General features: G+C 41.4%; 1 protein-coding gene across 7 annotated transcripts in view; it reads left to right on the top strand.

Annotated features, from left to right (window-relative positions):
* Positions 1 to 1,794: 1,794 nt before the first annotated feature.
* Positions 1,795 to 26,705, top strand: part of APC (APC regulator of WNT signaling pathway) — a 131,706-nt gene continuing 106,795 nt past the window's right edge. For all 7 annotated transcript variants that reach the window (XM_005211202.5, XM_005211196.5, XM_010808816.4 and 4 more), the window contains exon 1: positions 1,795 to 2,086. In XM_005211202.5, coding sequence (XP_005211259.1) covers positions 1,922 to 2,086 — 165 coding nt within the window. In that variant the 5' untranslated portion in view covers positions 1,795 to 1,921. The remainder of the gene's footprint in view (positions 2,087 to 26,705) is intronic.

Genomic DNA, 26,705 nt, shown 5'->3' with positions numbered 1-26,705 from the left:
GTGTCCAACTCTGTGCGACCCCAAAGACGGCAGCCCATCAGGCTCCCCTGTCCCTGGCATTCTCCAGGCAAAAACACTGGAGTGGGTTGCCATTTCCTTCTCCAATGCATGAAAGTGAAAAGTGAAAGTGAAGTCGCTCAGCCATGTCCGACCCCCAGCGACCCCATGGACTGCAGCCTACTAGGCTCCCCCGTCCATGGGACTCTCCAGGCAAGAGTACTGGAGTGGGGTGCCATTGCCTTAAGTGCTGACAAACTGGACATTCCTAAAAACAGCACACATATTGAGTGATCACTCATGCCAGGCATGGTGCTAGGCATGGAGTAAGTTAAACATCTTCCCTCCCTGGTGGAAGTCAGTTTAGTGAACTGAATGGTGAAGAAGCAATGAATAGATAATTGAGAAATATGTTCAGTGCCCTAAAAGAAATGATCAGGTGCAATGTGGAGACTAATGCAAGGGCAGGTGGGATATTTAGTTTAGGAAGGATGGCCTTTCTGAGGGGACATTTAAACTGAAACCTGAAAGATGAGAAGCTAGATGTGTAAAGAACAAGAGCAAGTGTCTTCAAGACAGTGGAATCAGCATGTGCAATGAGGCAGTCAGGAGCTAGAAGTGTTTGAGGAGTAGTTCTGGCAGTGTCAACAAGATAGAGGGGCCACTATGAAGTAAAAATCCAGCTCTTAACATGGGCTCAATGCCCTACCTAAATTGCCCCTGTTCCCCCTGCCGCAACCTCATATCCTCCCCAGGCAACCATATCACCTATCCTTTCTGTCCTTTATGCGGTGTGATGGACAGGGAGGCCTGGCGTGCTGCGATTCATGGGGTCGCAAAGAGTCGGACACGACTGAGCGTCTGAACTGAACTGACCTGAACTCATTCCCACCTCAAGAATGAGAGGTTTGCTGCGTTTGCTGTTCTTCTGTCGAGAACACTCTGCCCAGATGATTCTCATGACTTCTGGCCCCTGTGGTCAGTCAGGCCTCAGATCAAGTGTCATCTCTGGAGAGAGATCGCTAAGTACCACCCCTCACCCAACATTAACTTCTGGTGGTTTTTTTTCTCTTCCCATCCCTCATCACTATCAAACGTTATTTTTTGATTTCTAAAAGTTCTTTTTGTTTGTTTTATACTCTCCCCTAAAATATAAGTCCCATGAGTTTATTTTCCTTATCGCTATAACCAGAATCATATCTAGAATATAAAGGAAACTCAAATATTACTTGTTGAATTTATGTTGAATGAAATAAAGCTTAAAGAGGTAACGCAAGATGTTAGAACTGGCCCAGTTGTGTGAGCGAGGACTTCCTGGAAGAGGTGTTTTCAGTTAAAATCGGAGGGGCAAGAGAGCGAAGGTGGCGCGCAGGTAAAAACAAGAACTGTGGAAATCACTCGTTCATTCCCGTCCTTTTTCACTAGCTTAGGAACACCTTTAGCGCTGGAGCCGCGTTTTACTAATCTTTCCCCAGCGCCTGTCGCGGGACCTGGCATACAGATAGGTTTTTACACAATGACTGGCTGTGGGGTGCGCAGATGGGTCTATTAACTCGGCTGCAGTACAGTTTGAGACTGGCCCACTAAGCCTGGCAGCACCAGTGCAAGAGAGCAGACGGCGGTGCCGAAGCCGGCCTTGGCAGCGCGCCTGCGCGTTACGATTCCCTCGCGGCGCGGCTCGGGGAGCCGGCAGCCTCGGCGCGCGCCTGCGCAGTGCGGTCTTCCCGCCTCCGACAAGATGGCGGCGGCCGAGTAGCGCGGGGGCGGGGTGTGGCCGCCGGAAGCCCGGCCGCTGCCGGGGGGAGCCGCGGGCGAAGGCCCGGGCGCAGCGGGCCGAGGCGGGATGCTGTTCCCAGGGAGCGCCGTTGGCCACCGGTGAGGAAGGTCAAGCACAGAGCTGCCTTCCCGAGCCTGAGCGACCCCTATGTACACCCCCCTCTGCTCGAGTGCGGTCGCCGCTTTGCCTGCTTCGGTACCGCCCTGTGCTGTCCGGTCCCGGAGCTCCGGCGGCGGCAGGGGCTGTGTCCGGCAGGAGAGGAAGCGCCCGGGCTGCGTCCGTGCTTCTGTCCGCGGGGCGAGCGTCTGGCAGGTGGGTGAAGATGCAGGCTTCGGTGTCTCCTCTTTGGGCAAAGCTTTCTCGGCTTTGCCACGCCGTGGCTCAGACCCTGGTGGTGCTCAGCCGGACTCTGCCGCTCCCTTGTCTCCACGTCCCGCCCCCTCTCCGCGCCCCGCTCCAGGCCTCCGGCTGGCCCCTGGCTTTGCATGCCCTCCATTCCCACCCAGGGGCTGGGGGTCGCGGCGCCGGCCGCCCTCCGCAACCTTTCCTGGCTCCTGCTGAAGCGTCAACCCTTGCAAGCGGTCTCTCCTTTGCGTTAGGTGGGTGGGTCGTCTGCCTGTTTTAGTCACCTCCCCATCTTCCTGGTTTCGACCTTCTTGCTTCCTTGAGAAGTCTTTTAACTGTCTGGAAAGCTTACCCTGGCTTATAGACTTACAAAGAAAAGCTTGCTATCCAGACGCCAGTGGATTTTGTTCATCTTGTTGGGGGAATCCAGGCCCCAGGAGACTGGGATGGTTTTGGGAATTTGACTATCGAACTCCTGCAAAGTTGGGGAATGGTGCCAGTGACGGCAAGTGATTCTTCATCTAAATTAATCCTTTTCTGACTACAGCAAGTCTAAGGTCTCTAAACTTTGGTGGGGGGGCGGGGGGACATATGTATACTAGATCCAGGGAAAGAATTGAGAAGTGGTCCTGTTTTAAAAGAAGGCTTTATGAAGGTAAGAAATGTAATAGCCCAAGAAAGGATCAGTGATTTTAGTGATTATTTTATTCACTGTTAGCCTAAATTGTCCACTGAAGCTTCAAAATCTTGTGTTGTCCGAGCCCTTTGTTTTATTTGGAAAGGACTAAAATGGAGAAAACGCTTTTTAAACTTGAAACTTATCAAATTTCTTGGATTCTCAATTGTTATTAGTACTACTTGACGATCCTTATTGTACTTGATATTTTCTGCAAAATTTAGGTTGTGCCAGTGTCATTTCTTTTTTAATTACTAGGGCAAGAGTAGTCAGAATTAATGGTGTAAAAAGCGCAAAGTGAAGGAGGGATGTAGTAGTGGAGGAAGTTGCCATGTCTGATTTTTCCCATTTTTTCCTATAATTGGATAATGTGTCAAGAGCAGCAGAATGGCAAAACATGAGATTATGAATATAAATGATAGCTTGTCCATTGAGATTGCAGTAGGTGGACCTTTTAAAATTAAATTGAGTGATATCCTTTTTTTGAAGCCATGCTAGGTGCTCTCCAGAATTACTAAAGCACAAACTGTCGTTGCCTTATTGGAATTCTGTGCTAAAAATCTTTAACAGGTGGGTTACAATTGGCCTGACAGATTTAACTTCTCGTTCTACCTCCTGACACACATCTGCCTTAACCTTTATTGTAGACTTTTGTCCTCTTGATGAATTTCTTAAATTTGGAGATAGAATTGTTCATTTTAAAAGGAGAGGAGATATTTTAAATGTTTGATTCCTGTACGGGCAAACTCACTCACTTGTTTGTTGCTGTGCTGAGTCGCTTCAGTCATGTCCGTCTCTTTGCGACCCTGTGGACAGCCAGACTCCTCTGTCCATGGGAATTCTTCAGGCAAGAGTATTGGAGTGGATTGCCATTTCCTCCTCCAGAGGGTATTCCCGACCCAGGGGCTGGGCCGCACCTCTCAAGTCTCCTGCACTGGCAGGTGTGTTCTTTACCACTAGTGCCACCCGGGAAGGCTCTTGGTTTCCTGCACCCAAGGACTGCGTGTCTTTAGAGGTGATTGTCTCTCAATTCTGTGCTTTTAGCTGAAAGGATAGTCCTGAGCCCTAATCAGTAGCTCATTGCCTGAGGCATTGTGTCAAGACCTGTCTGACCACAAACAATCCACTCTTCCACACTTACGGAACCTGTTTTCTCTCTCTCTCTTCCCCTCTTCTTTAGGAGCCCTGCCATCTTTGTGTCTCAATTCATTCAATTCATTAGCCTACTGCTCTTTGCATTTGCCTCCCCTTGTCACCAGGGTCCCATGGTCGTCAGTTTTTACCAGCCTGTCATTGATACCTTAGAATACTTAACTTTATGTCAGTTTATCTTTTTAGTGCCCAATTCTGAACAGGCCTCATCACTTTTTGATCCGTGAAGGATACAGGAGACAGTTGTGTGAGGATTTTGGTTTGTTTTCATACCAATTAGTGTTCTGTTATCTTCCAAATCTTTAATGTCGGTTGTGTTTTTGTTTTTTTGTTTTTTTTTGTCTTACTTCATGAAAGTTTTTATAGCAAGTAACTTTATCTTTTCCTTTCCTGAGAAAAATCTCAAACATCTGAGGTATAATCGTTTCTATCCTGATATCATTTCTTTACTTACCCTTTTCTGAAAAGAAGGAATTCTCCTTCCTTTTCTTCAAGAGCAACCTTCTCCAGATGTGTCCATGATATCCCTCTCTATCTTTCTTTCTCAGTAATTATCCATTAACACTCCTTTTTAAGTCTCGTTCTCTCTAGCCTACATACACGCTTAAATATATCTTTGCCAGAGCTGCCAAACACAGTGCTGTGTGCCGTGCAACTCACAGAAGCCAGTCTGAATTTTGAGCCTGCTGTGCCACTGTATTTTTATTCTTTAATCCTAGGAGCCTGGTATAGTTGTTCAGTTGCTCAGTGGGGTCCAGCTGTTTTCAACCCCATGGACTGCAGCATGGCAGACTCCTCTGTCCTCCATTATCTCCCGCGGTTTGCTCAAATTTATGTTCGTTGAGTCGGTGACACTACCTAGCCATCTCATCCTCTGTCACCTCCTTCTCCTTTTGTCTTCGGTCTTTCCTAGCATCAGGGTCTTTTCCAGTGAGTTGGCTTTTCGCATCAGGTGGCCAAAGTATTGGAGCTTCAGCTTCAGCATCAATCCTTCCAATGAATATTCAGGGTTGATTTGCTTTAGGATTGGTTGATCTCCTTGCAGTCCCGGGACTCTTAAGAGCCTTCTCCAGCACGACAATTCTCAATTCTTTGACACTCAGTCTTCTTTATAGTCCAGCTCTTATCCGTCTGTGACTACTAGAAAGACCATAGCTTTGACTATATGCACCTTTGTCAGCAAAGTGATGTCTCTCCTTTTTAGTATGCTGCTGAGGTTTGTCATAGAATTTCTTCCAAGGAGCAAGCATCTTTTAATTCCATGGCTGCAGTCACCATCCACAGTGATTTTGGAACTCAAGAATATAAAATCTATCACTGCCTCCAGTTTTTTCCCTTCTATTTGCCATGAAGAGATGGGACCAGATGCCATGATCTTAGTTTCTTGTATGTTGAGTTTCAAGCTAACTTTTTCATGCTCTTCTTTAACCCTTATCAAGAGGCTCTTTAGTTCCTCTTCACTTTCTGCCCTTAGAGTGAAGGCAGATGATACCCTTATGGTATCATCTTCATATCTGAGTTTGTTGATATTTCTCCTATCAATCTTGATTCCAGCTTGTGCTTCCTCCAGCCCAGCGTTTCTCATGATGTACTCTGTATATAAGTTAAATAAGTAGGGTGACAATATACAGCTTTATTGTACTCTTTCCCAGTTTGCAACCAGTCAGTTGTTCAATGTCCGGTTCTAACTGTTGCTTCTTGACCTGCATATAGGTTTCTCAGGAGGCAGGTAAAATGGTCTGGTACTGCTATTTCTTTAAGAATTTTCCACAGTTTGTTATGATCCACACATTCAAAGGCTTTTGCACAATCAGTGAAGCAGAAGCAGACGTTTTTCTGAAATTCTGTTGCTTTCTCTATGATCCAACAAATGTTGGCAGTTTGCTCCCTGGTTCCTCTGCCTTTTGAAACCTAGCTTGTACATCTGAAAGTTCTAGGTTCACATTCTTTTGAAGCCTACCTTTAAGGATTTTGAGCGTAAGCTTGTTAGCATGTGAAATGAGTACAGTTGTGTGGTAGTTTGAACATTTCTTTGACATTACCTTTCTTTGGGATTGGAATGAAAGCTGTGACCTTTTCCAGTCTTGTAGCCACTACTGAATTTTCCAAATTTGTTGACATATTGAGTGCAGCACTTTAACAGCATCATCTTTTAGAATTTTAAATAGCTCAACTGGAATTCCATCACCTCCACTAGCTTTGTTGGTAGTAATGTTTCCTAAGGCCCCTTGATTTCACACTCCAGGACGTCTGGCTCTAGGTGAGTGACCACACCAACTGGTGTACTGTTCTGTGTATTTGTGCCACCTCTTCTTAATATCTTCTCCTTCTATTAGGTGCTTACCATTTCTGTCCTTTATGGTGCCCATTCTTGCATGAAATGTTCCCTTGATGTCTCCAGTTTTCTTGAAGAGATCGCTAGTCTTTGCCATTGTGTTGGTTTCCTCTATTTCTTTGCATTGTTCGTTTAAGAAGGACTTCTTATCTCTTGTTGTTATTCTCTGGATCCCTGCATTCAGTTGAGTATATCTTTCGCTTTCTCCGTTGCCTTTCCCTTCTCTCCTTTCCTCAGCTCTTTGTAAAGTCTCCTCAGACAATCACTTTACCTTCTTGCATTTCTTTTTCTTTGGAGTACTGTGGTCACTGCCTCCTATACAATGTTATGAACCTCTTTACGGTGATGAACTTTGTATATAAACTCATATACAAACATATGAACCGCTTTCAATAAACTCATATACAAATATATGAACCTCTTTCAGTGTTATGAATCTGGTAGACACTTTCTCTACCAGATCTCATCTCTTAAATCCATTTGTCACCTCCACTGTATAATCATAAGGGATTTAATTTAGGTCATATCTAAATGACCTAGTTGAGCCACAGTCAGCTCCAGGTCTTGTTTTTGCTGACTGTGTGGAGCTTTTCCATCTTCAGCTGCAAAGAACATAATCAATCTGATTTTGGTATTGACCATCTGGTGATATCCATGTGTATAGTTGTCTCTTGGTTGTTGGAAAAGGTGTTTGCTCTGACCAGCATGTTCTTTTGACAAAACTCCATTAGCCTTTGCCCTGCTTTTGCACTCCAAGGCAAAACTTGCCTGTTATTCTGGGTGTCTCTTGACTTCCTACTTTGTATTCCAATCCCCTGTGATGGAAAGGACATCTTTTTTTGGTGTTTGTTCTAGAAGTGTAGTTCGAGAACTACAGCAGTTCTGCTTCATAGAACTGTTCAACTTAAGCTTCTTTGGCATTAGTGGTTGGGGCATAGACTTAAGATAACTGTAATATTGAACAGTTTGCCTTGGAAACGAACTGAGATTTTTTTTTTCTTTTTTTTTTTTTGAGATTGCACCCAAGTACTGCATTTAGAACTCTTGTTGACTATAAGGACTGCTGCTGAGTCACTTCAGTCATGTCCAACTCTGTGCAACCCCATAGACGGCAGCCCACCAGGCTCCCCCGTCCCTGGGATTCTCCAGGCAAGAACACTGGAGTGGATTGCCCTTTCCTTCTCCAGTGCGTGAAAGTGAAAAGTGAAAGTGAAGTCGCTCAGTCGTGTCCGACCCTCAGTGATCCAGTGGACTGCAGCCTGCGAGGCTCCTCCGTTCATGGGATTTTCCAGGCAACAGTACTGGAGTGGGGTACTCCCTTTCTCCTAAGGGATTCTAGCCCACAGTCGTAGATATAATGGTCATCTGAATTAAATTCACCCATTCCCATCCATATTAGTTCAATGATTCGTAAGATGTTCATTCTTGCCATCTGCTTCACCACATCCAATTTGCCTTGATTCATGGACCTAAGGTTCCAGGTTCTTATGCAATATTGCTCTTTACAGCGTCAGACTTTAACCATCAGCCACATCCGCACAACTGAGCGTCATTCCCGCTTTGGTCCAGCCACTGCATTCTTTCTGGAACTAGTAACGACTGCCCTCCACTCTTGCCCAGGAGCATGTTGGACACCTTTTGATGGTGGTGCTCATCTTCCGGTGTCATGTTTTTTTTGCCTCACACTGTTTGTGGGGTTCTTGCGGCAGGAATACTGGAGTGGTGTGCCGTCTCCTCCTCCCGTGGACTGCGTTTTGTCAGAACTCTTCACTGTGACCCGTCTGTCTTGGGTGGCCCTGCACAACATGGCTGATAGCTTCATTGAGTTACACAAGCCCCTTTACTGCAACAAGGCTATGATCCATGACGGGATATAGTAGGAAGAACATTTACTTTTAAGCTTCAAAGATCTGATTTTAAAGTCTACTGAAACCCATTACTGTCTGTGTGGTTGTGGCAAGTTACTGCTCAGGCTGTATTCTTTATCTGTAAAGTAGAATGGTATACGAGGAGGGCGTGGCAACCCAATGCAGTATTCTTGTTGGAGAATCACCATGGACAGAGGAGCTTGGTGGACTATAGTCCATGGCATCACAAAGAGTCGGACAAGACTGAGCGACTCAGCACAGCACAGAATGTTATACTTACCTCACAGAGTTGTAATCAACGGAGTTTAACACGTGTTACATATCTTTCCAAGGGTTTAGTCCATTATGGAGTTCTTAAAAGTATGAATTATTCTTTCCTTTGCACTCTGACTTCTTTTACCGTTGCAGCACTGAAATTGCTTTTTAAAAAGTCATCTTGACAATCTAATTACCAAATCTAATGGCCTTATCTCAATCATCCTTGGTTTTCTTAGACCACTTTTGAAATATACTCTATAGGAATGAAATGATCTGATTTCTTGTTTCTTAGCTTTATAGTTCCTGATTCTCTTATGTCTCTGAAAGTTTCTTTAAATTTCCTGCAGTGTCTTAATTTTGCTCTGCCCCCTAAACATAGCCGTTTCCTGTATCAGTTAGGATGCAAATAGGATTTAAAAACAGAAGTGTATTAGCTCAGGTAATTGGCAAGTGCATAGGTAGGATTAGTTTAAAGGGCGGTTTATTCATAAACTTAGCTTTGTTTAGTCCTTTAGTCCTCAGTCCTTAGTCAGGACTGAGGTTCTGTTTTTCCGTTTTCCTCTAAACTTTGTCCTCCCATTTGGGTTTCATGCTCAGACTGGCTTCCCTTCTAGATTAAATCCAAGTGCTTTCCGTCTTTCTCTGTAGTGTGATGACCTTTGCGCTCAGGTTTATCCTTTCATAGTTGCATGTTTCTCTTTCTGCTCCAGGCAGCACATTCTGACACAACCACCAAAGACAGGAGGAAGTTTGCCCTCTCATCTCTTGATGAAACCTTTCACAGAAAGCCTGTATCAGATTTCATTTTGGCCTTATTCATTTCAGTCACTCAGACGTGTCCGGCTCTTTGCGACCCCATGAATCTCAGCACGCCAGGCCTCCCTGTCCATCACCAGCTCCCGGAGTTCACTCAAACTCATGTCCATCGAGTCAGTGATGCCATCCAGCCATCTCAGCCTCTGTCGTCCCCTTCTCCTCCTGCCCCCAATCCCTCCCAGCATCAGAGTCTTTTCCAATGAGTCAACTCTTCGCATGAAGTGGCCAAAGTACTGGAGTTTCAGCTTTAGCATCCATTCCTTCCAAAAAACACCCAGGACTGATCTCCTTTAGAATGGACTGGTTGGATCTCCTTGCAGTCCAAGGGACTCTCAAGAGTCTTCTCCAACACCACAGTTCAAAAGCATCAATTCTTCGGCGCTCAGCCTTCTTCACACTCCAACTCTCACATCCATACATGACCACTGGAAAAACCATAGCCTTGACTAGATGAACCTTTGTTGGCTAAGTAATGTCTCTGCTTTTCAATATGCTATCTAGGTTGGTCATAACTTTTCTTCCAAGGAGGAAGCGTCTTTTAATTTCATGGCTGCAGTCACCATCTGCAGTGATTTTGGAGCCCCCAAAAATAAAGTCTGACACTGTTTCCATTGTTTCCCCGTCTAGTTCCCATGAAGTGATGGATGGGACCAGATGCCATGATCTTAGTTTTCTGAATGTTGAGCTTTAAGCCCACTTTTTCACTCTCCTCTTTCACTTTCATCAAGAGGCTTTGAGTTCCTCTTCACTTTCTGCCATAAGGGTGGTATCATCTGCATATCTGAAGTTATTGATATTTTTCCCAGCAATCTTGATTCCAGCTTGTGCTTCTTCCAGCCCAGTGTTTCTCATGATGTACTCTGCATAGAAGTTAAATAAGCAGGGTGACAATATACAGCCTTGACGTACTCCTTTTCCTATTTGGAACCAGTCTGTTGTTTCATATCCAGTTCTAACTGTTGCTTCCTGACCTGCATATAGGTTTCTCAAGAGGCTATTACTTATGCCCTAGTTGCAAGGGGACTGGAAGAAACAATGTCTGGCATTTCAGTCTAGGAAGAAATTAGATGAATGGCTACAGGGAAGGTAACCAACATTGTCAGTGACATATACTGATAGTATTGTGTAGAGAAGTAAGCTTAAATGAATGAGAATTTTCAGATAGTAGTAGCAGACTTAAAGCACTGTTTATCTCAAGAGCTGATATAAGCTATATTTAGGACTGGATCAGTCATTTAGATAGTCATGAATGACTAATTAAAATTGGATTATTATATAAAATTTGTATATTTGAGTGTTATATCCCACTTCTTTTAAGGTGGTTGTTAAGTGCATTTACGCATGCACTGTGAGAAATGGATATATGTAGCAATATTAGGGAATAGATTTGTGGTTCTTGGAGATGAGAGGTATTTAGAAATCTATGGATTTGGTTTTTTTGGTTGTCACAGTGATTGTGAGGTCCGGTCCAGTTACTGGTAGAGGTGAGATATACCAAGTGTCCTGTGATGTTTGCCCACAAAACAAGAATTGTCCCTTCCAAAATACCAATAGAGCCCCTATACACTGAAATAACAAATGCTTTGGGTTTTGAAAGAATTCATGGAGATTCATCTGTATACTTATATTGCAAGTGACAGAAAACCAAATTCAGACGGCCCACACAGTAAAGGGCATGATTAGATCTTGTCCTTGAACGTCAGCTAGGGCTTCGTCCAGTCTGAGACCATCAAGGACTTGGCTTTGTTTCTGTGATTTGTTCTGCTCTGTCATTCCTCTTGTTTTGGTTTCATTCTCAAGCTGGCTTATCTCATGGTAGCAAATTACTGTAGCACTTTCAAACTCAATACTCTCATTTTGTATGTAAAGTAAAATGAAGTATATCTTTTGTTATTTGATTTTGCAAGTATTTGTTGAATGTCATCACTGTTGAAACTTCCCTGAGCACCTACCCCTAAAAGTTGATTACTTCCTCTGTTATGTTACAACTTTACAAAACTCTATTACATGCCATATTCTATGGTTATTATGTTTATATGTCTCATGCATTAATTTGTCTTAATTGTCTATGTATTCTTAGTGTGTAGAATACTCTCTGACTTAGTGGTACACAGTAACCATTTATGGATGAGTGAGACAGGAAGGAAGGATATGGGAAGGGGCGGAGAAGGAAGTGGCAACCCACTCCAGTGTTCTTGCCTGGAGAATCCCAGGGACGAGGGAGCCTGGTGGGCTGCCGTCTCTGGGGTCGCAGAGAGTCGGACGCGACTGAAGCGACTTAGCAGCAGCAGCAGCAGCAGCAGCAGAGAAACACAGGAAGTCCCCATTCCTTCCTGTTACTGAACCCTGAATTATGAACGTTGTACTCCTACCACCAAAGTATGTGTATAATGCTCTTGTGATTGAGAATGGATTCATTTGAAAGCTTTACTGAATTCTAGTAGTGTTCCATCATTATTTTCTCAGCAAAACTAAAACCAGTTACCGTTTTTTGTTCTTTCAACAAGTATTTTTGAAAGCCTGCTGTTGGCACATAATGTAACAACAATGGTAAACAAGATAGAGCTATGCTTTCTCGGAGCTTAAATATCAGTGAGGGACATAGACGTTATTCATGTGTGCACACTCAGTCTCACACACACACGTCAGGAAGCTAATAGGTTTTGAAGCAGAATAAGATAGATTCAGGGGATTAAAAAGTAACAGGATAGTATAATACTTCAGGTAGTTTGGTGAGAAAAGGCTTTTTGAGAAGCCTTTTTCTGAGTGAAGTGGATTAAGGCTTGGAACTATCTGGAAGAAACTGTTCGGGTAGAGGAAGCAGCAGCTTCTGACGTGGAAGTGTCCTTGGCATGTTGGAAGAACAGCATGTGGGAGGCCGTGGCTGAAGCAGAGTGAGAGAAAGGAGGGTGTGGCAGGAGAGGTGGCGGGACAGGTCAGGGGAGGGGAGACCAAGGAGAGTCCTGGAGGTCATTTAGAGACTTGATTTTATTATGAGGTGGAAACCACTGAAGGGTGTGAAGCATGGGAATATCCAGGTTTGACTTGATTTTTAGAGGATTACTCTGGCCCTGTTTGGAAAATTGATTTGTATCGAGGTAAGAATGCAAGTAGGAAAATCAGTTAGGAAACTTACAGTAATCTAGGTTGGAAATGTCGTGCTTGGGCAAGGTGGTAGTGGTGGAGGACCAAAGAAGTGATCGGATTTGTGATCTATTTAGAAGGTGAAGTAATGACAGTTTATTGATGGAATTGATGTGGGGTGTGAGGAAAATAGAAATAAAGGATGGCTCTGAGTTGTTTGATGTGAGCAACTGGGTGAAAGGTGGTATATGTTACTAGATAGAAACTGCGGGGCAAGGGGTACTGGTTAGCGGGAAGCAGGTTTGGAGGATTAAATCAGATTTGTTGTGGATGTGACTTTGTTTGAAATGCCTATCAGACACTCAACTGGAGACGTTGAGTATACACACAAACACACACACACACAGGTATATATATATTAGCTAGGAGTTTAAGAGAGAGATAGAGCTAGAGATAAATGTCGGAAATTATCAAACACCTAGATGGTGTTTCAGTCCATGGGACCAGATGAAATCACCTGAGGAGTGAGAATAGAATTCATGAAACACTTTGATGTTGAAAATGGCTTCCTATATCGAAGATTGGGAGCTACTGTTTGGGACAATAATAGCATTCCGAGTATGGAGAAGATAGTGAGTAACCCTTGGAGAAAGAAGTGCAACTTGACCTGGACTTCAAAAGGATACAAAGAATACAAAAGACTTTTTCCTTCTCTCATGTCAGGGACAGTGCCTGGCTTGCGGTGAGCATTCTACAGGTGCTGATGAATGAAGAAAAAAGGGAACAGCTTGAGCCAGAGGTATGGCAGCAGGCAAAGCCTGGAGTGTTTTAAAAGAAAGTCAGAGACCTAGAGAAGGTATTGGGTTGGCCAAAGTTTGTTCGGGTTTTTCTGTAACATGTTATGGAAAGTCATCCAAAGTAGGGTTGGGTTCGTCTATTCAAGGCTTTAAAATGCTAAAATGCCAGTTGTGTTTAACTCTGTGATCTAATGATTTTCAACTGTTTCATTCATTAGCACAATACCTTTAGTTCTTGGCCTCCTAACAAACGCTCAGTCAATACTGAATGGCTTCTGTGGTGCCTCACTGGTAAAGAATTCGCCTGCCAAAGCAGGAGACACAGGAGACATGGGTTCGATCCCTGGGTTGGGAGGATCCCCTGGAGAAAGCAGTGGCAACCCACTCCAGTACTCTTGCCTGGGAAATCCTATGGATTGGCAGGCTATAGTTCAGGGAGTCGGAAAAGAGTCAGACACACTTAGTGACAGAACAGCAGCAACAACAATAAAATTATTATTTCTAATGATAAGCTTTAAAAAGTTATACTTTATTATTGATGTAAAATTATTTGTGACATCTCTCATAACCAGTCAGAAAATACCAGAGATAGCAGCCCTGAGGATGAAAGTGGCTTTCAAAAAACCAAGGAGCCACTAACAGTTTTATGTTAAGAGACAAACGATTATTTTGTTTTTATAAAGATAATTGCCTGAAGCCTGTTTGTTGATCATTTTCTCCTTTAGCTGTCAAGGAGCAAACTGGTTAGAATTATGGGGGCGTTAGCTAGAAAGTCTGGAGAAAGCAGTGGCACCCCACTCCAGTACTCTTGCCTGGAAAATCCCATGGACGGAGGAGCCTGGTGGGCTGCAGTCCATGGGGTCACACAGAGTTGGACACAACTGAAGTGACTTAGCAGCAGCAGCAGCTAGCTAGAAAGTCACTCAGTCATGTCTGACCTTTGTGACCCCATGGACTGTATAGTCCATGGAATTCTCTAGGTCAGAATACTGGAGTGGGTAGCCAGCCTTTCTCCAGGGGATCTTCCCAACCCAGGGATTGAACCCAGGTCTCCCACATTGCAGGCAGATTCTTTACCACCTGAGCCACAAGGGAACTTCCCTGGTGGCTCAGACGGGAAAAGCGTCTGCTTGCAACGCGGGGAGACCCGGCTTTGAGCCCTGGGTGGGGAAGATCTTCTGGAGAAGAAAATGGCAACCCTCTCCAGTACTCGTGCCTAGAAAATTCCATGGATGGAGGAGCCTCGTAGGCTACAGTCCATGGGGTCGCAAAAGAGCGGGACACGCCTGAGCAACTTCACTTTCACTTTTCACTTTCTAGCTAGAAAATTGGAGATGATGTATCTTTGGAAATCTAATTATTATTTTTAAGTTATATTATTTTAAATATAATTATGATTAGAAGTTCTCTCTGTGCTAATTAGCATATGATAGACTTAACACAATTTAAATGTTAAAAAATAATTTATCTGAATAAAATGGTACGGAGATACAAGTTGAAATTTTAAAGTTACCCTTTGAAGGAACTTTTTAAAATACTTAGGATACTTTATTTAGGTTTGTGATTACTTTCGTCAGTTCTTATATATCCCATTCCTAAAGTTTGCTGTAGTCATTAAAGAAAATTCAGGAACTACAAAAGTACAGGTCACATTCATAAGCTGATCATATGAAGAAAACCAGTGTAGTTTTCGTCTCTCCCAACCCTTCCCTCCTGCTTTCATTACCCTCCGTCCCTCTCTTCTTCCCTCTGTCTCTCACTTTCTTCTTTGTGCCTAGGGCTTTTTCCCCGTTACAGTGTAAACATGTGTATATATCTAATTTTTTTAAATTAGGTTATATTCATTTCTTGGAATATTTGATAAATCTTATTTTTATTGACTGTATCATCCCATTGTAAAAATTATTTTTCTTAATTGTTTCCTGGAGTTGGTTATTTAGTTTAGGTTTTCTGTTTTATTATCATGTGGGCAGTGAATGTCTTGACACGTGGATTTTTTTCTCTATGTCTTTTTCCTTAGAATAGGATGATAGGCAATGGAGTTACTAAATAAGGTTTCATCGTAAACATTTTTAAGGTTCATGATACATGTTGCCACATTGTACAATGTCTTGTAAGCCCAATAAATGTTAATTGGTGTGAAAGTAATCCTAACTGGGTGGTGGGGGAGAGGTTAGGACCTACGGAGTTGCCAAGCTTGAGTGATAGGCTAGGTTAGCCTTTTATTTCCAAATATTTCTTTCTTATCTTTAATATATATTTCAAGGTGTATATAAAAAATAACATGAAGAACTTAACATGTTACTGCAAACACACATGAAGTTATTCCTCAGGTCAAAGACGTACAACGCTGCCGTCGTCCCCGAGCGGCCTTCCGGTTCCTGGGCTTCAAGAGAAAGCTTTCAGCATTTCACTCCAAGTCTGTTGGCTAAAAGCTTGTTTCGTTTTGTTTTTGTGAAAACCTTTTATCATATTAAAGAAGTTCCGTTCTGTACCCAGTTTACTAAGAATTTTGTGTTTTGTTCTATTTGAATTTAATGCTTTTTTTGTTGTTGTTGCAGCTTTTTATTACCATATGAATTTTCTCCTTCACTATATTAATATATTGAATTATATGTTATTTAAAATCTTAAACCTAACCTGATTTCTGAGATAAACCTAATTTTGTTTTACAGTATTACTCTTTTTATGTATTTCTGGATTCAGTTTGATAGTCTGTTAATAGTTTTGTATCAGTGAGGTGGCCTATATTGTCCTTGTCAGAATTTGAAATCGACGGTTATCTCATACTAGCCTTATAAAATGAGCTGACCCTCATTTTCTATTCTGAAAAAGTTTAAGTAGGACTGAATTGTTCCGTTAAATTTCTGTGAGAATCTGGCCGAGAAGCCATCTGGGCTGGTAATTTTCTTTGTAGAAAGATTTTTAATTACTACTTTGATTTCTAATTTTTAAGCCTTCTCAGATTTTCTAGCTGTTGATTATTTTGGTAGTTTTCCCCCTAAGAAGTTGTCTTTTTCATCTAAACTTTTAAATTTACTAGCATAAAATTATTTATAATAAGTATTAGCATCCATTTAATGGTTGCAGTAAAGAATTATCTTTTTGTGTCTGTTATAGGCTAAAACTACCTTCTGTTTTTCCTCATTCAGTCTCCCTGGGAATTGAGTAGTCACTCAAAGGAACCAAATTTTGAATCTTGCTGATTCCTTTTTTTATATTTGTTCTCTATTGCATTGATTGCTGCTCTTTATTTCCTTCCTTCTATTTTTGGGATTTACTTTTTTGTTCTTTTGCTAACTTCTTGTAGTTCACTACTTTTCAGCATTTCTCCCTTTTAAATATATGCATTTAAGGCTAAGCATTTCCCTCTAAGTACTGTTTTAGCTAGCTAAATTACTCAAATTTTAATATGTAGTACTTTTATAATTCACTTTAAAATGTTTTCTAATTTTCACTGGTACCTACTTTAACTTTTGTATAAGTTGAATGTATTATATTTCTCAATTTCTGAACACATGGAGATTTTCTAGTTATTTTTGAATGTTTTTTATTTCTAACAACATAAGAATGTCATCAGAGAACTCTAACAACATAACAGTGTCAGTAGAGAACAATCTCAGTGTTTCAAAGGTCAGTGATTTCAGACCTTTAAAATTTGAGATCTGCACTGTGGCCCCAGTATACTGTTTTTTCTCTACAGTTAATGAATGTGGTGTTCTATATATTTACATTAGGTCTTGCTTGTTTATCCCGTATTTCATATCTTCAGGATCTTAAGTGACCTTTTGTTTGCTTGTATCAATTACACACACAAGGGTGTATTAAAATATCCCATTTACCACTGTAGATATATTTCCCCTTGTATTCTCTCAGCTCTTGCTTTATTTATTTGAGACAGTGCTGGTAGATGAATATATGTATACACTGTGCTTAGTTGCTCAGTCATGTCTGACTCTTTGCAACCCTTTAGACTGTAGCCCTCCGGACTCCCCTGTCCATGGGATTTTTCAGGCAAGAATACTGGAGTGGGTTGCCATTTCTTTCTCCAGGGGATCTTTTCGACCCAGGGATCGAACCCACATCTCCTGTGTCTCATGAGTTGCCAGCAGATTCTTCCCCTGCTGAGCCATCAGGGAAGCCTAGTAGATGGATGTGTAATAGTTATATTTGCTTAGTGACTTACTGTTATGAAGTATTCTACTTTTATTCTGAAAGTGCTTTTTGCATTAAGGTCTAGTTTGTCTGGGATTGATATAACAACACCAGTTTTATTTTATTGTTTTCTAAGGCTGATCTACCTACACGCTTTAAAAAAATCATATTCTGCTTTTATGTTATCAAAGCCAGATTGTTTCTTGTCATATCATCTTGGCTGTTTCTAGCATTGTAACATGTAACTTGCTTCAAATGTAGGCACTAATAAGATACTGAGATAATGTCTTACTTGGTTGAATTTAAAAAGTAATGAGCATGATTTTGAATAAGTACTGAAGTTGTTTTAGGTTTCTCTTATTTTAAACATTAAAAAATGTAGTTTTGTCAGGAAAAGAGACTAAGATTTATATCCTTGAGCAGATATTACCGGCATGCAGTATACATATCAAAAACTGCAAGAGAAAACGAAATGAAAATAAATCTGCTACCCCTGTCTCTTCCCTGGTGGCTTAGATGGAAAAGAATCTGCCTGCAATGCAGGAGACCCTGGTTCAGTCCCTGGGTTGGGAAGACACCCTGGAAAAGGAATGGTAACCCACTCCAGTATTCTTGTCTGGAGAATTTCCTGCACAGAGGAGCCTGGTGGGCTATAGTCCATGGGGTCACAAAGAATCGGACACAACTGAGCAACTCACACTTTGACTTTGCACCCCTGTCTCTTGGTTACACATGTCCCCTCCACAGAGGCGACCACTGTGTGGTTAATACAGGTAACAGTGTAAGCACTGTGACCAGTTTCTTGTTTAGTTTTTCAAACTGTAGTCCACAGAAACCCAAATTTTGCAAATACAGCTTGTTAGATGGGCAAATATATATACTACTGTGGTAAACTCTTGGAGAAGGCAGTGGCGCCCCACTCCAGTACTTGTGCCTGGAAAATCCCATGGACGGAGGAGCCTGGTAGGCTGCAGTCCGTGGGGTTGCTAAGAGTCAGACACGACTGAGCAACTTTACTTTCACTTTTCCCTTTGATGCATTGGAGAAGGAAATGGCAACCCACTCCAGTGTTCTTGCCTGGAGAATCCCAGGGTTGGGGGAGCCTGGTGGGCTGCCATCTTTGGGGTCGCACAGACTCGGACATGACTGAAGCGACTTAGCAGCAGCAGCAGTGGTAAACTCTAATTTGTGTTTTCGTCCAAAGGTAGCATTCTGGAACATGACATACTTATGAATTTTAAATCATAATGATAACTGTCATTCAAGCTCCAGAACAGTTTTTTACTTTAAAAGTTACAAAGCAGATACTGGAAGAGGATAAACAGCTTTCTGCTTAAATCTGATTACCTAGTCCTTCAGTTTGGAAGTCCTACTGGTTTGGACTTTAACAGAAGTGGTCCCATGGTTAAAAATAATTGGGAAAAATCTGACAAGGATGGCTCATTTGCTAGTTACTGAAGGGGGTGGCTATGAGGAATTTCTGTTACGGATTACAGTAAGGTGAAAGAATCTGTGTATTTTGCTTATTTTCTGTCTACATGAGCAACAAATGCTGAGTAGGGCTAGAGGATCTGCTTCCGGGGTCATTCACTCACTCATTTGGCTGGCAAGTTGGTAGTCATTGTAAGGACACTCAGGTAACCTTATGGAAAGGCCATCCTGGGACCCAAATGTTGACCTTTCCATGAGGTTACCTGAGCGTCCTTATAATACAGAGGCTGGCTCCACAGTAACTAGTCCAAGAGACCAGGGTAGAGGCTACAGTGTCTGACAGTGACCTAACCTCAGAAGTCACACGCTTCTGCAGTGTTCTGTTGGTCACTCGTGTGTGTGCTCAGTCATGTCCAGTTCTCTGTGACCCTGTGAAAGGAGCCCCAGGAGGCTCCTTTGCCCTTGGGATTTTCCAGGCAAGAATACTGGAGTGTGTTGCCATGTCCTCTTCTAGAGGATCTTCTGACCCAGGGATCAAATTTGAGTCTCCTGCGTCTCCTTCATTGGCACGTGGATTCTTTACCACTGAGCCACCTGGGAAGCCATTGGTGACTCAGGTCAGCTCCATTCAGCATAGGAGAACACTATGCGAAAGCTTGAATATCAGAATTTAAAGATTATTAAGGGTAGTCTTTGAAAGTGGCTCTAGTATCTCTCCCCATTTAAATAAGGATTGGATCAGCAATCTTATATTTGGTGTTTATGATGATCTCAAGGTGAATTTATTCAAAAAAGTCTAACACTTTCAGGGTGCTGCATACTTTTCTATTATTTATGCATTGCTCAGGAAAATGCCTGTTTGCCAATGTTTTCACAGTGATTTATTTTTTGTTGTATTTGATGCCTGATAAGAACAAAATTCACATAATCTGGGAATATCTAAAGAATTAGTATTCTAGCTTCCTCTTAGAAATTGTAGCATACATCCTCGAGCCTTAATATGGTGCTGAAATTTTGCCTGCCTTATCTATTGATGTTACTGCTTTAATCTAGCCATTGGATCCAGGTGTCATTCAGAACTTTGACTGTATATGGGCATTTACATTCAGAAAATAATGAATTCCAACTATACTGTTCACAAAATAAGGAGGTGCAAGTGGTAAAGAACCCACCTGCCAATGTAGGATATGTAAGATACGTAGGTTCCATCCCTGGGTCGGGAAGATCCCCTGGAGGAGGGCATGGCAACCCACTCCAGTATTCTTGCCTGGAGAATCCAATGGACAGAGGAGCCTGGTGGGCTACAGTCCATAGGGTCAAAAGAGTCAGACACAACTGAAGTGACTTAGCACATAAATACTTAGACTGCTGTAATAGTATGGAAGAACAAGGCTGCCAGTGTAAGAGAGAAAAAAAAAAAAAAACTGTCCGTGTATTCTTTGTGAGAGAAATCTTCAGAGGAGTAAGAATTTGAAGATTTAAGTCTGGTAGGGAGAGGGACAGGAAATTTGTGAATCAAGTATCTGTTTATTTTCTGTATCAGATATCCAAGTGAAAAATAGATAGTTAGATATTCACAGAAGAGGGTTAGGATTTAAATTTGAGATTTAACATCATTAGATGACGTTAAAAGCCTTGAGAGTAGGTGAGAAAACAGTGAGGAGAGAAAGCAGTCCTGGTACGAGTCCTCAGGCACTCATGTTCTAGAAGACTCTTGAAGAGACAAATCAGTAGAGGAAATCAGAGGGAAGAGGAAAACCAGGAGAACATGTCGTAGAGGACAAGAGATGACATCTACTTCAAGTAGAAGAGAGTGGTCTGCCTGGCCTAATGTTCCCAAGAGGTTACTGTTCTAAAATGAGGGCAATGGAATTAGGCCACTGGGTAGTCATTAGTGACCTTGACAATTGGGCTTCAGGAGATTGTTTAGGAATAGGGTGGGTTAAAGAGTGAATTAAAGGTGAGAAAATAGAGACAGGAAATGAAGGCCACTAGATCAAGAAGTTTTCCTGTGAGTAGAACAAAGAAATGGTCATATCTGGTTGGTGGGGGGTGCAGGGTGGAGGTGAAGGGGAGCTGAGGTCAAGAGAGGAATTTTCTGACCCAGGAATCGAACGCAGGTCTCCTGCATTGCAGGCAGATTCTTTACCATCTGAGCTATAGGGAAGTCCCAAGGAATTTCTTAAGATGTGTAATAATAGAGCACGTTTGTTCACGATGATGGTCCAGTAGAAGAGGGGAAACTGACTCTACAGGAGACAGAGGGGTTAGTCAACGGTTTTCTTGAAAAGACAAGAATAGCTGGACTGCATGCCCACATTAGGGGCATGGTCTTTGATAGAAGCAGTGCTGCTTTTTCTATTTTAATAGAAGAGAAGCAGTGTAGAAGCTACAGTTCTACCGATCTTACAGGACTTGGCAAAGAGAGTTTTTTAAAAGATGTATGAAGTAAATATAAAGTTTTAGTTTTAAAAACATTAATCTATATTGAAAGAAGGAATTCAATTTATTAGTTTGCCTTGATTTTCCTTTCTCTCTTTCACTTTTAGAGTATAATGTTAAGAGTTCATGTTGAACTCTTATTGTGATTCATTCTCTTAATCTTTAAAATGAATCGTATATTAGATCTGTTGTGAGTAGTCCAAGTGACCCAGAGGTTTCTGATTTGATTGACACAGTCCAGTAATGCCAGGTAGATTTTGTTTTGTCATTTTACTTAAGAATAAATTTGGATTGTTTACCCTGTAATAGAAAACATTTATCTTCAGATATTCAGAAGTGAAATAATTTTATAGTCTATGCATTGCCTTACATGCTAAACTTCAGCATAAAGCAGGAGGGAGGGACGATATTAAAAAAGCAGGAAATGGTAATATAGAATTAGGCAATGCTATCTGTAGTCAGTATATAAGGTATTGAAAAAGTCATTGTTTTCTCATCCAAGGTAAGAACTTAAGGATACTGTGTAAGAATAAAAGTCTTAAAAAAAAAAAAAAAAGAATAAAAGTCTTGACCCAAGTATTTGGTTTGAGGTTCTAATAAATAAACATCATTATCAGGCCATAAATTTATTCTTGTATATACAGTAGATTTTATTTTTAATGTCAATTTAAAAATTGGATTTTTTATTATCAAATCAAATGTATTTTGATGGCTTATTTGTGTGTTATAAATTGATAAATGATTGGCCAAGTGATCTAAGTATTTTATTTTAAATGTTAAGGTGATGGTAGTTTTAATTATGTTTTGGAAAAACTGCTATTTTTTAAAAACTCATTCTGTGTGCTCCTTTTTCTTGAATTCACAGTGATACCATAAACATTTGGTGCTGTTTTGGTAATTTAAGTCCCTGAACTCTTTAGTGTTGAAATCTCATCTTTATGAAGGAAGGTTTATAAGTTTGTATTGTAAATTGTACCTTTGGGAGCAGTGTTATAGCTGTTCTGGGTTTTTAGAAAAGATCAAAGCTAAAAACATTAAACGACATAATTTTAAAAAGACACATGGGCAAACATAAAATTCTGCTTTAAACATTTAGTTTTTAAAAAATTAATCAAAATTTTTTTTTCTCCAGACGAAGGATAGCTTAAAACATTGGATGGCCAGAAACTGGAATTTTATCAGATTAGAGCACATTAATAATTTAGGAAAAAAGTTTACTTTACTAATCAGGAGATGTTTGAATATTTGTTAATTGGGTAAAATGATTGTCAAAGGTGATTTTTTAGTTTTTTGTCTTACTAACAACATAAATTAGTAAGTATGCTGTCAAAATTGTCTCAAAATAAGACTAATTAAAACAGTTAAATTTCTTATAGAGTGTAAAATTCTGTGTTTTTTTCCTGTTACTATGTTTTCAATTGAAAAAGCCTTTGGTCATTAATTTTAACTATAAATTAGTAGTATATGCCTATAACGCCTGGTTATTTCTTCTCTAGAGTAAGAAATATCAACTGGTTCTGTTAATTTTTGTAAATCTTGCCATAATCATGAATCCTTCCTTATTTGAAACGTCTATATTTTTCATTGCCTATAAGAAGATGTCTAAAATTTTTAACCTACCAGACAAAATATAAAACTGCTGTAAAATATTCCTCAATCTCTTTGAAGGCTAGTTCTCTTGCTGCTTTCTCTCTGAACTCCTTCTTAATTGCCTAGCCAGAAATTATCAGATCTCATCCTTTGATACAGATATTACCTTGTATTAAAACTTCTCTTGCGCACATTTGTAAGTTGATACCTTACTCCTCTTTGTGTCATCTGCATTCATACATTCAACAGTGTTATTGGATATCTGCTGTGCACCAAACACTGTTCTAGGTGTGAAGGCAACAGCAGTGCATGAGAATCTAGGTTCCTATCCTCATGAAATCTATATTCTAGTTTGGAAATGATGATGAGGCAGACCAGAAATTAAACAAACAGATAGAAGCATAGAGCCTTTTAGATCTTAAATGTTTTGAGGAGAAAACAGTCTATATGATAGAATGTTTAAGGACAGTACCAGTGTTGATTTGGTGGTGATGAAAGATCTCTTTGAAAATGTGACATTTACACCAAAGCTGAATGATAACGGTGGACCAGTCATTTGAAGATTTGGGAGCAGAGTTCTCGAACTGAAAGACAGACAATGCAAAGGCATTAGGGAGAGGAGAGAAGGGGGGAGGTGGGGGAATAGGGTGGAAATGGAAGTTGGAGGTAGGTTATACAGAGTCTTGTAAGCAGAGGTAAGGGATTTGGAATTTATTCTAATTTAATTTCAAAGCCTGTGAATTGTTGTTTAGTTGATAAGTTGTGTTTGACTGTGCAGCTCCATAGACTGTAGCCCATCAGGCTCCTCTGTCTGTGGGATTTCCCAGGCAAGAATACTGAAGTGGCTTGCCATTTCCTTCTCAAGGGGCTCTTCCCCACACAGGGATCAAACCTGCATCTCCTACCTTAGCAGGGAATTGTTTACCAGTGAGCCAGCAGGGAAGCCCAGCTTTTAAGGATTCATGTGATTACATTGGGCCCACCCCAGGTCACCCTCCCCTCCTTTATTGAAAGTGTACTATACAAACCAGCACAGTATTAGGCACTGATTTGTCTTCTTGAGCAAGCAAAGATTTTAATCCAGAAGCCATGTAAAAACAAGGCAGAAGTGACCTACATTCTCAAGGAAAGTCCATGTCAAAAGGTCCAGGACCACAGTGCTCTGGAGTTGGCCTGCTTGAATCACAGGAGTTTGACTGTGGTTGTAAGAGTTAGTCCTTAAAGTTACAAGTCAACTTTCTCATGTCTCTCAGTTCAGTTCAGTTCAGTCGCTCAGTTGTATCTGACTCTTGGCGACCCCATGAACTGCAGCACGCCAGGCCTCCCTGTCTATCGCCAACTCCCAGAGTCCACCCAAACCCATGTCCATCGAATCAGTGATGCCATCCAACGGTCTCATCCTCTGTCATCCCCTTCTCCTCCTGCCCTCAATCTTTCCCAGCATCAGGGTCTTTTCAAATGAGTCAGGTCTTTGCATCAGGTGGCCAAAGTATCAGAGTTTCAGCTTCAACATCAGTCCTTCCAGTGAACGCCCAGGACTGATCTCCTTTAGGTTGGACTGGTTGGATCTCCTTGCAGTCCAAGGGACTCTCAGGAGTCTTCTCCAACACCACAGTTCAAAGGCATCAATTCTTCGGCACTCAGCTTTCTTTATAGTCCAACTCTCACATCCACACATGACCACTGGAAAAACCACAGCCTTGACTAGACAGACCTTTGTTGACAAAGTAATGTCTCTGCTTTTTAATGTGCTATCTAGGTTGGTCATAACTTTCCTTCCAAGGAGTAAGTGTTTTTTAATTTCATGGCTGCAATCGCCATCTGCAGTGATTTTGGAGCCCCCCAAAATAAAGTCAGCCACTGTTTCCCCATCTATTTCCCATGAAGTGATGGGACCAGATGCCATGATCTTCATTTTCTGAATGTTGAGCTTTAAGCCCACTTTTTCACTCTCCTCTTTCACTTTCATCAAGAGGCTCTTTAGTTCCTCTTCTCTTTCTGCCATAAGGGTGGTATCATCTGCATATCTGAGGTTATTGGTATTTCTCCTGGCAATCTTGATTCCAGCTTGTGCTTCTTCCAGCCCAGCGTTTCTCATGATGTACTCTGCATATAAGTTAAACAAGCAGGGTGACAATATACAGCCTTGACGTACTCCTTTTCCTATTTGGAACCAGTCTGTTGTTCCATGTCCAGTTCTAACTGTTGCTTCCTGACCTGCATACAGATTTCTCAAGAGGCAGGTCAGGTGGTCTGGTATTCCCATCTCTTGAAGAATTTTCCACAGTTTGTTGTGATCCACATAGTCAAAGGCTTTGGCATAGTCAATAAAGCAGACATAGATGTTTTTCTGGAACTCTCTTGCTTTTTTGATGATCCAGCGGATGTTGGCAATTTGATCTCTGGTTCCTCTGCCTTTTCTAGAACTAGCTTGAACATCTGAAAGTTCACGGTTCATGTATTGCTGAAGCCTGGCTTGGAGAATTTTGAGCATTACTTTACTAGCATATGAGATGAGTGCAATTGTGCGGTAGTTTGAGCATTCTTTGGCATTGCCTTTCTTAGGGATTGGAATGAAAAGGGACCTTTTCCAGTCCTGTGGACACTGCTGAGTTTTCCGAATTTGCTGGCATATTGAGTGCAGCACTTTCACAGCATCATCTTTTAGGATTTGAAATAGCTCAACTGGAATTCCATCACCTCCACTAGCTTTGTTTATAGAGATGCTTCCTAAGGCCCACTTGACTTCACATTCCAGGATGTCTGGCTCTAGGTGAGTGATCACACAATCGTGATTTTCTGGGTCGTGAAGGTCTTTTTTGTATGAAGATCTTTTTTCTCATGTCTCTACATTGTTCTTTATTGCATCTGTACTGGTCTTACCTAAAGCAGATATTTGCAATACCATCATTGGATAAATGTCAGCCAAACAAAGCCAAAACAAATTTTGCCGTTGTTCTGAACTTTAGGGCAAGGGTCACAGTGCTCTGGGGCTCATCTTCCCCGTATAAGCTCATTCTTCAGAGTGTGTTCCTTCCTTAGGGTTGCAGGCTACCATATGGCATGCAGAGAAAGTGCCAAACGAGTGACAGTGAATCTTGTCTCCTTGTTTTAAAGTCTGCTAATTAATAATTTTAGTTACATCTGCCAAGTCCTTCTTACCATGTAATATAGCATATTCACTACTGTAACACCAGGGCATATTTAGCCTAATATATGTTTAACGTATTTAATATCATATAAGAGCAGTGAAGCAGAATTAACTCAGACAAAGTTAATTTCTGAGTTATTCCATTGTTCTTATTTCTTTTGCCTTTGCTTATACGCCCACCTTCAAGGATTACCTTGATAGTGCTGCCTGATAGATTTGCCATACTCCCATAAGACAACCCCAAACTGTTTAGTTTTAGTTATTTAACTAAATGAACATAGAAGTGTGGAAATGTCTCTTGCATTTAAAGCGATTTTGTTCTAGATATCTTCCAGAGAAAGCTGTGGTTACCCATTGATAAAAATTTGTGGGTCAAGAGAATTTTTTATGGATTCCGAATTGACATTGTCTAAGCTGTTTGAGATTTTTTGTTTCCACTTATTCTATTATTTAAAAAATGTATTCACTCAATAAATGTTTATTGAGCATCTGCTGCTGCAGAGCTAGGTGCTAGGATGATAATAACTGAACATGTAACTTTTTTGGTAATTAATTTTAATTGGAAGCTAATTACTTGACACTGTTGTAGTGGGTTTTGCTGTACATTGACATGACTCAGCCACGGGTGTACATGTATTCCCCACCCTGAACCCCCCTCCCACTTCCCTCCCCATCCCATCCCTCAGGGTCATCCCAGTGCACAGGCCCTGGGCGCCCTGTCTCGTGCATTGAACCTGGACTGGCAGTCTATTTCAGGTATGGTAGTATACATGTTTCAATGCTATTCTCTCAAATCATCCCACCCTGCCCTTCTCCCACAGAGTCCAAAAG

The sequence above is a fragment of the Bos taurus genome, chromosome 10, assembly GCF_002263795.3.
Source record: "Bos taurus isolate L1 Dominette 01449 registration number 42190680 breed Hereford chromosome 10, ARS-UCD2.0, whole genome shotgun sequence".
Taxonomy (NCBI): Eukaryota; Metazoa; Chordata; class Mammalia; order Artiodactyla; family Bovidae; genus Bos; species Bos taurus.
The sequence above is the reverse complement of the archived record's forward strand: the minus strand, read 5'-3'. Positions and strand labels throughout refer to the sequence as shown.